At 39.4% G+C, this 16,201-nt stretch overlaps 2 protein-coding genes across 4 annotated transcripts in view; one reads left to right on the top strand and one right to left on the bottom strand.

The window, feature by feature from the left end:
• Window positions 1-778: 778 nt before the first annotated feature.
• On the bottom strand, window positions 779-2,460 carry LOC121355289 (translation initiation factor IF-2-like). The gene is made up of 2 exons (XM_041470563.1): window positions 1,632-2,460; window positions 779-963 (listed from the first exon to the last, which is right to left on the bottom strand). The coding sequence occupies exons 1-2, from the start codon at window positions 2,458-2,460 to the stop codon at window positions 917-919; spliced, it is 876 nt and encodes a 291-aa protein (XP_041326497.1). The 3' UTR covers window positions 779-916.
• Window positions 1,576-16,201, top strand: part of RNF19A (ring finger protein 19A, RBR E3 ubiquitin protein ligase) — a 57,425-nt gene continuing 42,799 nt past the window's right edge. The window contains exons 1-2 of one of the 3 annotated variants that reach the window (XM_041470785.1): window positions 1,576-1,703; window positions 4,640-4,794. The gene's annotated coding sequence lies outside the window, so the exon portion shown is untranslated. Of the gene's footprint in view, window positions 1,704-4,639; window positions 4,795-16,201 lie in introns of those variants that run through there. The other 2 variants (XM_041470787.1, XM_041470786.1) reach the window with 2 other exon arrangements.

Below are 16,201 nucleotides of genomic sequence, written 5' to 3'. Positions count from 1 at the left end.
TTAAAACACCAGGGTTCTGTTTCCCTCCTATTCTCCAGCATTAGCCAATATATTTCAGAACATTTGTACTGATTTGCTGAATCCCTCTGGACATTTAGAAAGTAATATATTACTGAACTGCTTTGCTGGCTGGTTTTTGTTTGTTGGTAGCTGCACATTTGAGCTGGCAAAATGGTTTGCTGTTGCAAAATTTGTTCACTAACCTACCATGCTATTCTATCTGCTAATCTTTTTGTTTGTCCTCATTTTCTTTCCCTCACACACCTCCATTCTTGTCTTTTTCTCATTTTATGAGCTAATTCCCTTTCTCTAATATCCTTTTTCTGTATCAAATCCCATACATAACAAAGCGTCCAAGATTTTACTCTGCAAGTTGTTGTATGTAATAAACTTCTGTGTATCTTATCCAGCTGAACACAATGGCACCACTCACACGCCCTAAGTGACACGTACGTGTTTGCAGTACTGGAGCCTGAGCAACTCACCTAGCCACTGGCTTTTACAAGCCAAGAGGGAACTACCGTGGTTTGCACACAACATGCCAAAATTCCAGTATAATCTCATTGGTGTTACCCTTATTTTCCACTTCCCCTCCCTGTTTGTTGTAACTGCCTATTCTGTCATTTCAGATTAAGTATCTCATCACGGAATCACTTGTATTTACTTTTAATTTGATGTACTGGAAGTAGTCCTATTGACTTAAACAGAACTATGCACATAAATAAAGGTAAGTATACGTGTAAGCCTTTCACTGATGGTACATTGCAAATCCCACAGGAAAAGCATGGTACATTTTATTCATTTTACTATCTTTGCGCATGTCAAGTGCAGGCTGGGTGATTAACAACTTCTTCCAGAGTAAGTTTTCAGGTTTCATACCAGTTTAATGGAAGAACCACTAGTCGTAAGCACAGGATCAGCTCCAGTTCCACAGAATTCTGAGACGACAGTGTGAATGATTTACTAGGGAAAAAAAACCCCACACTACTTAAATCCAATGTAATAATAATGTAGGCAGAGAATTCTGAAACATGCCAGAGGAGATTGGGGCCAGGAGTGGAGGTCAGGAGCAGCAAGCCGGCTGTGGGAGAGGGCGGTAGCTACGATAGGGCTGCAGAGGCAGGGAATCCCGCGGAAGACCGCATGAAGGTCGGTAGCAAAAGGAGAACCCGAACTCAGGGACGGGTGAGCGATGCAGGTGGGCCGGAGGCTGACCGCAGCTAAATGCAGAACAGGGCCATGCCGCCAAGGAAGAGATGGGCGCTTGTGGGCAAATTCTGAGGCGGCTCCTGTTTCAAATGGCAAAGGGGGGCGAAAAGAAGGTAAATCTGTATGTTGCAGCACGGAAACCGGGTTTTGTCATTTTGGCAAGTGAATCAGCGCTCAGCAGCACGACCTATTGAAACGCCCCAATAATTCATTCTTCGCCTCGCACTTTTGCATTTCCATGGGTGTGAAGCCCACGGAACTGTACATGCATACAACGTTGTACCTTGTGCTGCAACTGCAGCTGGCAGCGCTGCGGCGTCCCCCGCCGCGGGGGCAGAGACACCGCACCCACCCCGCCGGCTCCGAGCACCCCCCGTTCCTGACTCGCACTCACTCACACACACACACACATAGACACACACACGGAGGCGCTTCCTGCGCGGCGCCGGGCTCGGGCGGGCGGAGCAGCGCCGCTTCCTCCCGCCGACTCACAGGTACCGGGGGTGGGTCCGCGGCGGGGCGGGGGGCTCCGAGGGGCCCGGCGGTGGCGGCGTCCCCCGGCTCGGGCCTCCGCCGGCGGCCGCCGCCCTGAGCGTGGCGGCGGGTGAGGGGTGGAGCGGAACCTCCGAGCCGGAGCCGCCTCTGGGCGGGAGCCCGAGCCCGGGGGGAGAGGGCCCGAGAGCGTCCTGGCGGCCGGGGGGAAGTCGGCGGCGTCCCCCGCTGCTGCTCACATTGCTGGAGGGTGAAGTCATCGTGCCCATTGTCTCCCCCCGGGCGGAGCGAGCGGCCCGTGGCGGAGGAGGGGGGCACGGCCGGCCCCCAGGGCTCGGGGAGCCCCGGGTGGGTCCCGCTCGGCCCCGGCGCGGTGTGCGGGGAGGAGCTGCCGCCCTCCGCCAGCCTGGGTGGGCCGCGGGGCCCCTCGGCCGGCGCCGCGCTCCCGCCGCCCGCCAGCGGCATCGGCCCGGGGGCCTGGGAACTCCGGCACTTGAACTTGCGGGGCACCGGGAGACCTGGCACGGGGAGGGGAACGCGAGCAGCTCCCGGGCCTCCAGCACCCCGGGGGCAGCGTTCGCACCTCCTCCCGGAGAGCTTCTCCCCTCGGAGAGCTTCTAGTTGACCTCTCTGTGGTGTGTTGCCCACCCCGGATCCGGTGGTCGGGGGAGTTTGCAGGGATAGTGCATCTCGGCTGTGAGGGCGGTGGGGGACAAGCAGTGGGAATAGCCCGCGTCCTGCCGAGTGTTTTCCTTGCATAGGTCCTTCTGCAAAGCTGGGAGTTTTCCACCTAGCAGTTTGCTAGACGCACACGGCAGCTACTGCAGGCGCACGTTCGAAAGACAGGGAAGAATTGGTAACAAACTGTGTGAAAGCCAGCGTGCATGTAAGTGAGCTGAAGAGGTGATGGCTGGCAAAGGGAAGGCGTCCTTCTGCCTTTCTCGTTCTGCTCCAGTACTGCCTCTTGACAGAAAGAAATGGGGCTTTGCCAGAGGGGTAGTAGTGGGATGGAGTTATGGGGATATACCAAAGGGACAGTAGTAGCTGTTAGTGCTGAGCAGAGAAACCAAAATTTGAAGCCTTCATGTCCTTGTGGTTGCTTCTTGGATATATGTCTGTATTTTTCCATGAGGAGCACAACAAATCGTGTTTCTGTTAAAATACTGTAGTTGGCATTGGTACTGATTAGAGCTTTATCTCAACTGTCATCAAGGATAGCATTATTGTATTAAGCACAGTTTGGGGAAACACATCTTGCAGGGTTTAATTCTGGAGACAAAACTAAACATAAATTCGTTTTGAAAATTAATTTTTCCCCTCAGTGTTTTTTTACTAACTAATCTTTTTGTTAGTCAAAGAACCATATTTCACTGTCTGATTAAATGTTTCTTATTAAATTCGTTGGAAAAGAAAGTTTCTGTTGTAATATCCAGGTCAGACTGAAGTAAAATTCTGAATTGCCCAGCTAACAGAATTCACTTAATACTTAGAAATGATGGCTGTGTAACACTACTTAACAGTTTACAAAATCTGGTACTTATTTAACTCTAAACATTTAAATGCTTGTACTTCAAGCTTTCAGAAAGCTGAGAAAGCACTTTTTTATTTTTAATTGCATGTGAACTCAGCCTGTTTGTCCAGAAAATGAAAGTTTCGCTTTTGCACAATGATAATAATGCTCATCTTAAAAACAAGTTCAGTAAAAGGTTTACATATGCAAACTCTTTTGTTTGTATATTTCTTGAAGTATGCCAGTTTCAACTGCATTTTATACAATTCATTTATAAAATGCTGAATTCAAGCTGTTATGTTTATCTTGTCAGGTATTTTTGATTTGTGGACATAAGATCATAATTTCTAAAAGAAGGAGTTGAAATGTTTAAGTGTGTTTTTCTTCTCTCCCCTTCAGCTTAAATCTGTCAGACAAATGACACATTCCTTATGCAGAGCAATCATCAGATTTTGATTAATTGTACTAGCTGAGACTCAGGAGGAAAGAAGATGCTTGACAGATGTATTTGTTTACCTTCATAGTGTGTACAAATTCTGATCTCTCCATTAGTAAATGAATCATTAAAACTCCCTTAGCTATGAGATTCCCAGTTAACATTAATAAATGCATTAGGAAAACCTGTTTTATGTAAATATTATCAACCTGTGAAAGAACACAAGCCCTTGAATTCTTTTCGCTGTTAGGTAGAGTCTTTTGTGGTGGGAAATATGTTATGTGGGTTTTTCCCCCATACTCTTAATTAACAGCATTTAGCTACTATTCCCCTATGAGAAATAGGGGAGCTACTATGAGAAAAACTTCAGACTGAATTTGTTTGGTGAGTAGGTGATTCTTCCTGACTAGTACAGTAGGTAGGGTTTTCTCCCCTGTTTACTGGGCCTGTTTGATCCATTCTCAGTCTTATTAAAGTATTCCTTACAAAGATCCAACACAAACACCACCCCCCTTCCTTCCAGGATGACAGTGTAAGATGCCTACATAGGCATCCTTTTCATAGGACTTCTGAATCCTGGTTTGGAAGCACTAGGAAAGATCTTTGAGCTCTGAAGTACAGCTGTAGTGCTCTGGACTACTGTCCTCTGATGGCCTTTAGCCAAGCTGGTGCTCTCCATTGTGGGGTCAGTTTACTCTGGCCCATGGTCAGACATCCATATTGGCTTTGTGAGTTGTTTTCTGAATTGTACCTAAACGTCATGTACTGGCCCAGCAGAATAAATTTTAATACCTGAATTAAATGAACTGATGGATACATGTTTTGAGTTCTACTCCTAGTGTGATTTCTGGTTTGTAGCTGAGATATGAGTCAGTCCAATTCTTTCGGAGGGTCAGTGAAAGCTCTTTGAATGATTAATAAAAGTATTAATTTTAACACTGGCTTATCTGTAAAGAAGTTGATTTCAAATTTTTGTCTTGTGTTTGTCTTAGCTCTGTTTCCATTGTGCCTTCTGTGTTAGCTGATGGAAGATGTGTAGCTGAATGAATTGGTGTGCCTCGTACACCTTCAAGATGCTGGAACTGGTGTGGGATCTTACTGCTAAAAGCATGTGAATTGCACCTGGAGGTAGACTTCTACCAAGAAGGTAAAAAGTTGCATTCAATCTTAGAGAACTGATTGTTTTTATTAGTATTGCAATGTACCATTTTTTCCCCAGTAGGAAGAATATGGAAGAGGCTGTATCAGTACCTCTCAAAACAGTTGTTTGGGGGTTTTTTTAATGCTCCTATTTTTCACAAGAGGAGACTTCCTTTTATTTCTGAGTCTCTGAAGTGGAAGTTTTATTCTTGTTTTATTCTAATTTTAGTTATTGTCAAGTAGTTTGTATTTTAAATCGTCAATTAAATAATCTTTAAGGAAAAACATATACCTTTGTGTGTTATATATAGATAACACTTGAGATATTGTTGTGCTCTACTTTAACCCAAAAAGAAACTTTCAAGTAGAATTACACTCTTCGCCCTTAGGTATTCACTTGAGGGATTTCTTCAGGCACTTAAAAAAATTTATTTTGTTTCTTGGTGCATTGTAATAATAAATAGGTGTTTAGTCTGTGGCTGATATTTATGGATTTACAGATTTCTTCCAAACTTGGGTAAACTAATGTTCACCTCATTATTGCAGATCTTTTTGTAAGTTTATTTTTTAGTTGATAGAAAGAGACTTTGTGGAAGAGATTTCACTCATCTGAGTCATAAGGTGCCTTAGTCTTTTCTTCAGTGATCTTGATTGTTTCATGTATATTTCTGGTGGCTCTCAAGCACTTCATAACTGTGTTTTACCTTGGTTTTGGTTTCTGGTCCTTCTCTGGCACAGGTTGTTTGTTTTTTCTGTTTTTTTTTTTCCTCAATGCAAGTACTGACTTAAGGATCCAAACCAAAGCAATGGGTATCTAGAAGGAGCTGTAAATGTTGTGTGGGACTATAATATTACAGGGCTCTACAAGAAGTTTTCTTCCTGTTGTGAGCATGTCTTATGCCGGCTTTAGAATGGTCTTTGACTTCTTCAAAGTAGAATTTGTAGAAGGAAGGAAAGCCCCACAGGTGAGCTGTGAGATGTCATTTGTGATACGGCCCTTAGGTCTTCCATCATTACGGCAAATGAGAAGGGGTTTGTGTGTCTGTTTTGCTTTACCTTCATTGATGTTGTAGCATACTTCTTAGAAGAATTAACCATACCTTGGGGCTTATTCATGGAACAAGAAAAAGTAGGAGTACTTTCATTTTAGGTTACTTTTTTTGTAATGGAAAGATTACTGTAGACTTTTCCACTTTTAAACTGTGGATTGAAGTCAGTCACCTGCTGGGCGACTGGTAGCCTCCTGTTGGACGTGTAGCCAAACACAAAATGAGAATAAGTTGTTGGGGTTTTTTGGGTTTTTTTGAAGGGTGAGTTTCCAAAGATTCACTTTACATCTAGACATACTGCACCAGTCTGGAAAGCTGATATAAGAGTTATTTTAACTTAAAGCAACTTAGCAAATGACCTAGTGAAATGAGCTTAAAGTTTCATATATACAGGTGTTTCCTCAGGCATTAAAACTTCCTCTCTTTAGAGGCCAGCATATCCCCTAATGATGTCTTCAGCAAGACATTTAAAGGGCACCTTGCAGAAATAAATGTTTGTACCAATTGAGTTTGGTATAGTCAGTTGTTTTTGCTTCCTAAATAGAGCACAACTCTGTTAATGCAAGTATCCTGTTATTGTTCAGCACAAACTGTCATTGTGGGACTATGTCAGTTCTGTTCTGCTTCCATTTATAGTTGAGACAAATTACTGTTAAACAAACATTTTTCCATAGGTCCTTTAGTTGCTCCCATAAGGCAGATTAGAGCTTACTCTAAATTGGAGCGCCTAGCTGTCCCCTTCTGTTGTTCCATTTAGTGGGTGAAGAACTGCTTCAGCAAAAGGACTAACTCTGGGGAAATTGTATGCAGTAAGAATCATGTTGTTTTGTTCTCATTGTTTTTCACTGATGCTGCATGTCCTTAATAAATAAAATTATCACTTTTAAGTTTCTTGGTTAATGATCGGATTTTTCACATAAAAACAAACTCTGTGAGCCACATCTAGTAATCAAGTTTTATTTTTATCCTAAAATGCTTAATATGTCAGACTGTTCCAGCCATAGTGTTTAGTGCATTGCATACGACTTCTGGTGAGACAAATTTACCTCGCACATATTTTCAATAAATGGTTTTTAGGGAGTGCAGAATGGTCTTGCGTCTTGGGGATCTTCTGAACAGTGGAGTTTCAGGTGGGACTGAGGGTTTTAGTTAAGGCATGGGGCTGCTTGCTAGTTTTGAATATGATGGCACCACTAGTGCTGCTGTGCCTTGTTTTTATTTTTAAGTATTTATACAAAATAACCTTGTTAACTGCTCTTAGATAAATAAGAGTCTTTCACAGCACTATAACAGTTGCATTCCAGAGGAAAAGAGTATTGGTGTTGCTGTGACTAAATGCGTCATTCATCTGTTTCCTTTGCTAAAAGTACATGGTGCTCAGAATTTACTGTATATTTCTGTGAAACTGGACAAGGGGGGGATGTTTTGGCAGATCTTCTGCGGTACTGCCATTCAGAACTCAATCTCAGGAAGAAACATTTATACTTTTTTTTAGGAAATAGAAGGTGCTTATTTATTGTAAATTAGATAGTTGAGGAGTGCTTTAGGCTTTTTATGGCCTGCAAATTGGGGCCATGTGCCCAGCCCTATGTTGCAGCTCTTCCTTGTATCAAGATCTAATAGGACTTTGCCAGTAAATGTTTTATTGAGTATTAATTAACATCTGTACAGGAACTGTGTATAATAAGTGACAATGCTGACAGAGAGTGGTTGTTGCAGAGTACTGTTTGGCTTTTCTCCTTCATATCAAAATGCATTATGTAGGGAACTTCCAGGTGTCCCTCAGACTTCTGATAGTGGAAGAACATTTGGATGGGAATAAATAGTGATTGTGGTGACATCATTCTCTGGCAAAGATGAAGCCTGATAACAAACATTTTCTTCCGGTCGGCCATAGGGAGCTGTCTTACTCTGAGTGTGCCTTTCATGTTTCCAGGATAAGCAATCTAATACATTGATCTATGCAAAGAAAAGTGTCTGGAAGGTAGAGTGTGTTCAAGGTTACTTTATTTTTAGATTGTGTACTGGAAAAATAACTTTAATCAAAGTGTTCTCCACTGTGTGTCCTAATGAAGGTGCTCTGATTTTGTGTTCTACTATACTATTATGTCAAATATAAACAGAATAAAGCGTTTTAAATTCCCTTTTTTTTTTAAAGGGGAAGTTAAGCTTTCCCTTATATGATACTGCTAAAAGCATCTTGGGAGACCAGGAGCCCTTTTACTCAGGGTCAGAGGTAGAGGTATCAAACTTCTAGCTCCTTTTTAAGTGAAGGGAATGATAGTGCTTATAGTCTGTGAAGCCAGGCTGTTGCTTTACTGAAGTGTAAGATTTTACAGTCAGTGTAAATTTTATCTGTGGGACAACATAGAGGGGAAACCTAAAAGCTGTTGTGCATGCTGCTCTTCATTTCACACCACCATGGGTTTAAGCCATTTGCTTTTTGATTGAGAGGTTTTAGTACCTAATGACCAAAAGTATTTTCCTCCTAAAGTTCCTATGTGACTGGTTCGGGTTTTTTTTTTAATCTCCACTCTTTCTTCACCTTCCTGTTCCTACTTACTATTGCACTTTCTTCCTTTTCTGTGCCAGTATGCTTTGTCTGGACTTTGTGGTGGTTGTGCATAGCTGAAGAAAAGTAGACTTCGCCTTCTGTGACCTGACACCAGGAAGAAATTCAGCCAGGGCAAGAATAGAAGAGAGCTTGTAAACTCAGCACAGGAGTCCTGAGTCTTTCCATTATTAACAATTAAAGATGATTCCAAGATAAATTAGGTAATGGATTAACTAACTCATGAAAAGAGAACAAGGATAAACAAAGAGAAATATCCTGCTTTACAAGAATTTAGATTATTAGGATTACATGCTGCCTGCATGTCTGGGAAAGGAAGAACAAACTTCCCTGTTTTCAGTGTTTAATTTAGTTAGTAGATAAGGTATATGATGTGCCAGATTAATTCAACAGCAAAAGATAGGTTTAAGCTTTGCAGGAGGTGTTTTTACTAGGGAATGGGTTAAGAAATAGAAGCATCCTGTTTAGTCCTGCCCAGCAATGCTACAGTTTTTTCTTTAAAACAGTAAGCAGTGAAAACGGTTTCTTCCTACCTCCTACACCCTGTCCTAATCAGCATAATATCTTGGCTGGATCTAGAGCAAGAGCTGTTGATTGAGTAAAACACGAAGCCAGTGACATGGTTTTGTTTTCATTGTTCCTTTTTTCTGTTTTGTTTCTGAGGTGTGAAATATTGCTGGGGGTTTTTTAGGGCTCTACAGTCATATCCTTTTTCTTATCTCAAACGTCATACAATATTACCCTTCTGTTTTAAGTGTAACAAATAATTTGTAAGTAACAGTTGCAATCTAAATTATGTTTCACAAGCTGTGGGGATCTTTGCACTGTATGCTTTTTAAAGCCACTTTATGGAAAATTACATATGCACAATTAATGTAAAAGCCACAACATGCTGCATTTGTGGGATAGATTCTCTTAAACTACCTGTAAGTTTGCTTTTGTTTCTCTCTGGTGGATAAAAATAATAAAAAAAATATTGGCAATAAAGTATATTTGATACGGTTGGTATTTCTTACGAAATGGTGAAAATGCACCTCTAAGTAGGCAGACAAATAGTTTTATTGTGCTAAAAATCATTCAGTGAGAGAATAAATTAGAATCCCAAAAAGAAGGAGCTTCCAATTGGCAGTACAGTGAACAGAAATTCAACACTTCAGGGGAAGCCCTGGGTAGCTTGATGCTTTTATCTGTAAAAACGCAGTGTGGGTAGTGAAACTCTGTAAAATACAGTCCTTTTGAAGTTAGAACTATTCACCATTCACCTTTAAAGTTCATCCCTGAAACAGGGTGCTTTGTACAGTGTTACTATAGATTAGTACCTGGATATGGGTGATTTTGGAGCATTAGGTGATGAAGTCTTGTTTTGGTGATCTGATTTTCCTTAAAAAAAATTGGGTTTATTAGATTTAACTTCATTATCACAAGTGTCAGGTCATAAAAACAGTCAACTGGAGTATGGCTTTGAGTATGTATCATTGAAGTCAATACCTACGTAGAGTAACTTTAACTTACCTAATGTTCATTCTGCAAAACAGTGCATTTTGTAGAAGAGTCTTTGTGAAGAATGGCTCAGGTTTTCATTATGTATAGAATGCAGGAATTCTGTCTCTTGTAAAGACAGGGAAAATAGCTTTAGGATGCTGGTAGTTTAATTGTTTCTCAGAAACCATGAGTGTACTAGAAATACTAGAAAGGGCAAGGTATGCCTTCTGCAGCAATTACATGACTGGTTTAGCCAGGCTTTGAAATGTGAAGGATTGCACATGTAAATGAAAAATGAAACAGATTCTGCCACTGTATGCAATTAATTGTAATTTTAAGGTTTCAGGTAGAAGTCTCAAATGTTAAGAAAGGCCAGAATTGAAGTTAAGAAGCAACCATAGCTGGATTGTCATTTGTGCCTACCTTTATTAAGTTACTGTTCCTCATTATACAGCTGTGGTTTTTTGGGTTTTTATTTTCCCCCTGCAGAAGCATTATTCAGAATACAGTTGCAGTCTCTACTGGGGCATCCATCTACTTTGGGCAGAAATAAACCTAGTCTCTAGGGTAGTTGTTTCCATTGAATAAGAAATATAATGCAAATAGAGCAAAAAAAAAAGATTTTTATCTTGTCTGAAATAGACATCTTAATTTTGGCGGTGTTAGGTGGGGGTGGGAACACTATTGATACTGCAGGTATCTTTGAACATATTTACTGTGTAACATGCCCAAGAACTTAGTTTCATTTAGGCTATCTGAGGTCAGGCATCTGAGGTGGTAAATAAATTAATTCTTAATCACATTCTAATATTGTATCTGTTAACAGGGATAATAACCATGCTACTTCAGTGGAATGAGTATGGTTTTGACTATTTCAGCAATATGAATGTAACATATTGGTGCTCTGCAATGATTTAGGGGAAATCAATTTCTGCTTTCAATGTAGCATTATGCAGTAGTTATTTATTTGTTTATTTATTTTTATGGGGGCACAATGAGTGACAATAAACAAAATCCTGACCAGTGACCTGATAAGTGTGTATACCAGGGAAAGATATTACTGGGGGGAAGGGATAAAAGCCATGCAGTTAAACTGTCATAATGTACTTCAGCAATCATTTCCAAATGCAACTTCATCAAGTAAAGAGAATTATTTCTAATGTAGTTTGTGTGTTGTTTTCTATCCATTAAAAATAATAATTGAAGTCATATCAGGAGGTTTGGAAGCTACTCACTAGGCAGACTGCTGCTGTTTGAGCTAGTAGTATTTAATAACACTGTGTCATGCTTTATAGGGATTGACCCAAGACAGTATGATCCATGTGCTTGTGTAGAGTGTTTTATGTCTGTTTTTGGACTGTAGAGGATGGGCAGTAGAGGAAGGCTTGCTTTGAAAGTAGAAGCTGCTTTTGCTGCTTTTTTTTTTTTGTCACCGGCAATGTAACTTTTACTTTCTGCATCATTAACAGTGTTTTATGCAAATCCTGTTCATATTTAGCCAGTTAAGAATTTTGTTAGGCTGATACCTTAGCTGATCTAAAATCATATCCTTTCAATACCTAATCTGATGTCTTTACTTTTTCTCTCCTGTGATTTGGAGATGCTTTCCCTCTCTGTTTCCCGTTCAACTACTCTGTAGAATCTTTCTTGCCTTTGTTGGCTTGTTTTCCTCTAGTGTTCGTGATTAGCCAGTCCATTCTGTCTCTCATATATAATCTCTTTTTACTTGTGCTAAAGTTCACAGATTACTTCCCCAAACAACAACTGTTGGTTTCCTCACTCTGCAGTCCCTTTTTTTTTTAAAACATTTTTGTCTTTAGCATGCTCTGATGGAGTTGCTGTTCAACCATCCAGTTTCAGTGCAGGTTTCTGCCTTTCTGGCAGCCACCACTTTGACTATTGTTAAAATTGCAACATGGTTTAGGCTGAATTCCCACCCTCTCCACATTTGGTTGAAGTTTCTTCTACATTGCTGCCACTTATTAATTGGATGTTGGAAAGGATAAGTCAGCTTCCTGCCTTTATTTTCTGGTACTTTGATCGAGTCATATTGTTCACCTGGAAGCGAAAGGAAGATTCTATTCAGTTCCAGGCTGGATCAAGTGTAGTAGAGATATCAGCAGATAAAATACCCAGTCTTCAGCAAAGAGCATGTATCTTTTTCTCATATTCCCAAAAGCTTTCAAGCATGGGTATATTCACATTGCTGGAAGGGTGATAAAATGTACATCCAAGTTATACATGCCGGAATTCAAATTCCAGCTTCAAAGTATGCTAGTGTTGAACATTTCCAGAGAAAATACTGCAAGTTTTTGATTTATTTTCTCTTCTAGGATAATTTTCTCCATTTATTTGTTGTGGTTTTTTGAGCTGTGGTAGTTTTTTGTTATTGTCTTAAGTACTTTGGTTGAAATAAGTGTTCTAAAGAAGATTCTAGTGTATAACTTTCAGCCCAGTTTGCCTGAGAACATTCTAAGCAGGTTGGAAAATAGGATGTTAGAGTGGGAGGTGTCAGGCAGTCATAATAATAACTAGCCTTTCTTTTAACAAGAAAAGACTGTATTTTGAAGTAAAATACTTGCTAAACTCTAAAAATTAAGTGAGTCACAGTGCGTTTAACTTACTACTTTATTTTCTGTTTTCAATAGCATGGTTATATTTTTCCAATTGGACTTAATCTGACTGTGTGCTTGCATTCTCCTCCCCCATAACATCTGCTGTTTAACCATGAGGTGCTGTATCCATCCTTGCTTTACAAGGCTGCTGCTGCTTTTTGTAGGACTTCTGTACTCTTTTGTGTGCTGCTGCTATCCGGCACCTCTGGAGTGAGTTCTGGTAAATGATTGCCTTCTGGGAGTTGGTGTATAAGCTAGTTTGGAAACTTGGCTGCTAGCAGAAGGACATTGTTAATTTAGCAAATAGCCACAGTGATTTAATATGTTAATACTCGTAACCACCTTCTATTTATTAATGACTTTCTGTTGGAATTTACTAACCTACAGCCATTAATATAATGCAGTGAGTGTCCCTGCTCCTATTCAGATCCAAAGATTTAGCTTAAACCTCTGTTACAGGCAGTTTAAACCAAATGCCTGACCTTGCTCTGAAGAGTGAAGGGTGGTCCTCTTCTGAATTTGTGCTTCAGGGTGGGTTAACCTGCAACAAGAGACCTGCATGGGCCACTGCTTGTACTAATTTAACCCTCTGAAGCTAATTCAGTGGGGGCTGCTTCTGTAGGATCTGAAAATGTGTAGTGAAGCTTACTGAGCATAAAGTTCCTCTGTACTAGAGCCTCTTGCTCTGTACATTGGAAAAGTTGTATTCTCTTTAGTATTTAAATATTTTAATATTTTAAATGCATCCATATCTACCTACCTATCTACCTACATTCCTGTCGATCTGCCGTATCTCTGTCCACACTGAGTTGCTTTGTGCATTGTTGGAAGAAATTATCTTAAAATACAAAAAACCTGCAAGCTGCCTAATTGCACATTAATAGAATTTTGTAAATGTATTTTTTCCTGCTGAAATACATTTCTTAAAGGTATATTTAGCTTAATTAGTCTTAAACAAGTCCAGATGTTACTGTAACTTCAGTGATAACTGATTTATAAAACAAGAAGTATGTTTGAACTGAAACTGAGGGCACATTGAAAACAAGTGATGTAGTAGCTCATGGAATTATGCAACCTAGCTTAAAGAGGGATTTTGTGTTGTTGGTTTGTTTGAACTATCATGTCCCTAGGTATTTTACTACATTATTTTGGTGATGCTGAGGATTTTCTTCATATATTTACAGCTTGAAGTGACATTAGTGTTTTCTTTTCACTGTGATCATTTTATTTTATGCTTAGGGCCATAGAGCATGCATGGCTTGCTAGTATTGTGAAATAATACCCTGTGGTTGCTTTCTTTTAATAAATTAGCAAGATAAATATTAAATTATATATTCTAGCAGGTAACATAAGGAAATGCTTGAAAGATCTCCTGGGCTGACAAAGTTTGTTTTTCAGAAGTTTAAATAGATTTTCAATGAAATTACATACCTGCTTCCTCTAATGTATTTGTGTAACATTTTTCTTTGGAACTGTAGGAGGAAATAAATGGTTTCAAGTAAACAGTGAAGCTCCTGACTTCAAAGTACTTCTTTCAAAAATGAAACAACTTTCCTTTGTTAATAAATAAAAACCAAACATACCTTCCCATCTAACATCTTTTACTTTGAAGGGATTTTCATCTTGAGTCTTTCATAGCAAAAGAACTGTTACTGTCTGACACCTCAAGTTGTATTAAATTAGGGACATGGTTTAGTGGTGGATTTAGTAGTGTTAGGTTAACACTAGGACTCAATGGTTTTGGGTGTTTTTTCCAACATAACTGATTCTGTGAATTTGTGTTGGAAAAGGTTTACTGGACTTATTTTAATTTTTCATATCTTTATTGTAGTGGTGTAAAAAGAAAAGTTTTCCATGGAGATGAGCTCCCTGGTTGAAAGAGGCAATACAGATAATTTTTTGTAGTGGTAATGCAGGACAGTGTCTTTTCTTCTTCAGTGACGCCTTATGTAGAGTATCCAAAAACAGACTAGATAGACTATCTCATGCTTTGCTTAACGAGGACATTACTTAAGGAATATAATTAAAATAGAATAGTTTTTCCTGGCAAAGGTTGCTTAATTAGCATGTCTGCAGATACTTCAAATGCATACAAATATGCAAAATTGTTGGACACGCTTTTGTTTTCGTTTTCTTACTACAGCTACAGTATTGAGTGCTCCTGAAATTCTGTTGTGTTGAGGTTTCACTGCCAGTTCTTTTCTTCTGCAGATCTGACCTGTGAGGACTGCTTCCCCACGTTCTCCTGGCATGTCATGTGTTTAATATTCTTGCTGTGTCTGTATAAGTGTGTGGTTAGCATTTTAAAAGACGTGATGTTTTATGTTTGCTTTGGTCTGTTACCAAAACTTTCTATTAAAGTTTTCTCCTTTTATATTGCGCTCTGTAGTGAAGTGCTTTCAGCAATCTCTTGGAAATAATGTAATTTCCAAGATTTTTACTAGTTCAGGTCTATTTCACGGTAGCTTTTTGGTAGCTTTGGAGAAATATTTATCAAGTCCATGATCACTGAAATATTTTATTCTTGTTGACAAGCCAGAGCAGGTGTGAACTACATACAAATACAAGGACTATGTTTTATAAACTTTGTGTTCTCCCTGGCTCAGTAATTAGGCTCTTACCTTTATTCAGGACATAATACAAGATATTTGTATCAAAATTGTAAAATTTGGCACAAGAAATCTCTGTCACAGCTAGATGAGATTGTACTTTGATTCATTAGAATAAAGCTACTTTAATTCTTTTTTAAGGAGGCTTTTCTTCACAACCTTGTTTATTGGTTAGAATCAGTTACATTGTAATATAGTATATTGCTTTCCATCATATATTTGGTATTTTGGGAAAGATTAAAAATAAAACCCAACACATTTGTGGTAAAACTAAGATACCAATGTGTATTTATATGGCCATAAAATTTTAACTTCAAGGTTATCTGTGTGGTTTAACGCTTCTAACTAGCTTGTTCCTTAGTAAAAATTGTAGGCTAACACTCTTTTAAAAGGCACACTTTGAGTTACTAAAACATCTGAAATCCAAGGCATCAGTTTAAAAATTCTCCTTCTTGCCAGTTGTGATTGTAGACTATTCTATAGTTAATTATTATATTTCTGAGGCATTTAAAATAATGAGGAAAAATAAGATTTGGAATAAAAGTAATTATTTTGAATAACTGGATTGGTGTTACAATATTAGTTTTCTTAAAAATTTAATTAATTTGATAAAATGTGTGGACTATTATAGATGTTATACATAATGAGAAGGGAATATGGAAATAAGAGGCAGTTATTTCACGCTGTTCTGTAGAGGAAAAACAAAGTTTAGTGGTGTGCAGAGGATCAGAGTGCTCCTGCTATATTCCTTTTTTTTTTTGGTAGCTGATACAGTGATTGACAGAAGTTCAAATTTCCCTTCCACTTTTAAAATGAAGCCAGTCTGAATCCAAGTTGCTTCCTCAGCCCAGAATGGCTAAGGACATAAATCATATGTTGGTTTGGAGAGACAAGTTCATTTCTGACCCCTCTGGGTGGTTGGTGAAACCTTGGCAGCCTGGGATTAAATCAGTGTCAGCTGAAAGACATCCAGCGTGCTCCAGGGCGATTCTGTCCCACCTTTAATAATGCTTCACAAATGAGAAAAAAATGTGCTGGCAATTTGCCATAAAATTTATTATTAAGACAAAATCTGTTCCTGCTCAAG

This window comes from Pyrgilauda ruficollis, unplaced genomic scaffold, assembly GCF_017590135.1.
Source record: "Pyrgilauda ruficollis isolate IOZ18807 unplaced genomic scaffold, ASM1759013v1 scaffold25, whole genome shotgun sequence".
NCBI lineage: Eukaryota > Metazoa > Chordata > Aves > Passeriformes > Passeridae > Pyrgilauda > Pyrgilauda ruficollis.
Note: the sequence above shows the minus strand (reverse complement) of the source record. Positions and strands in the feature narration are given on the sequence as shown.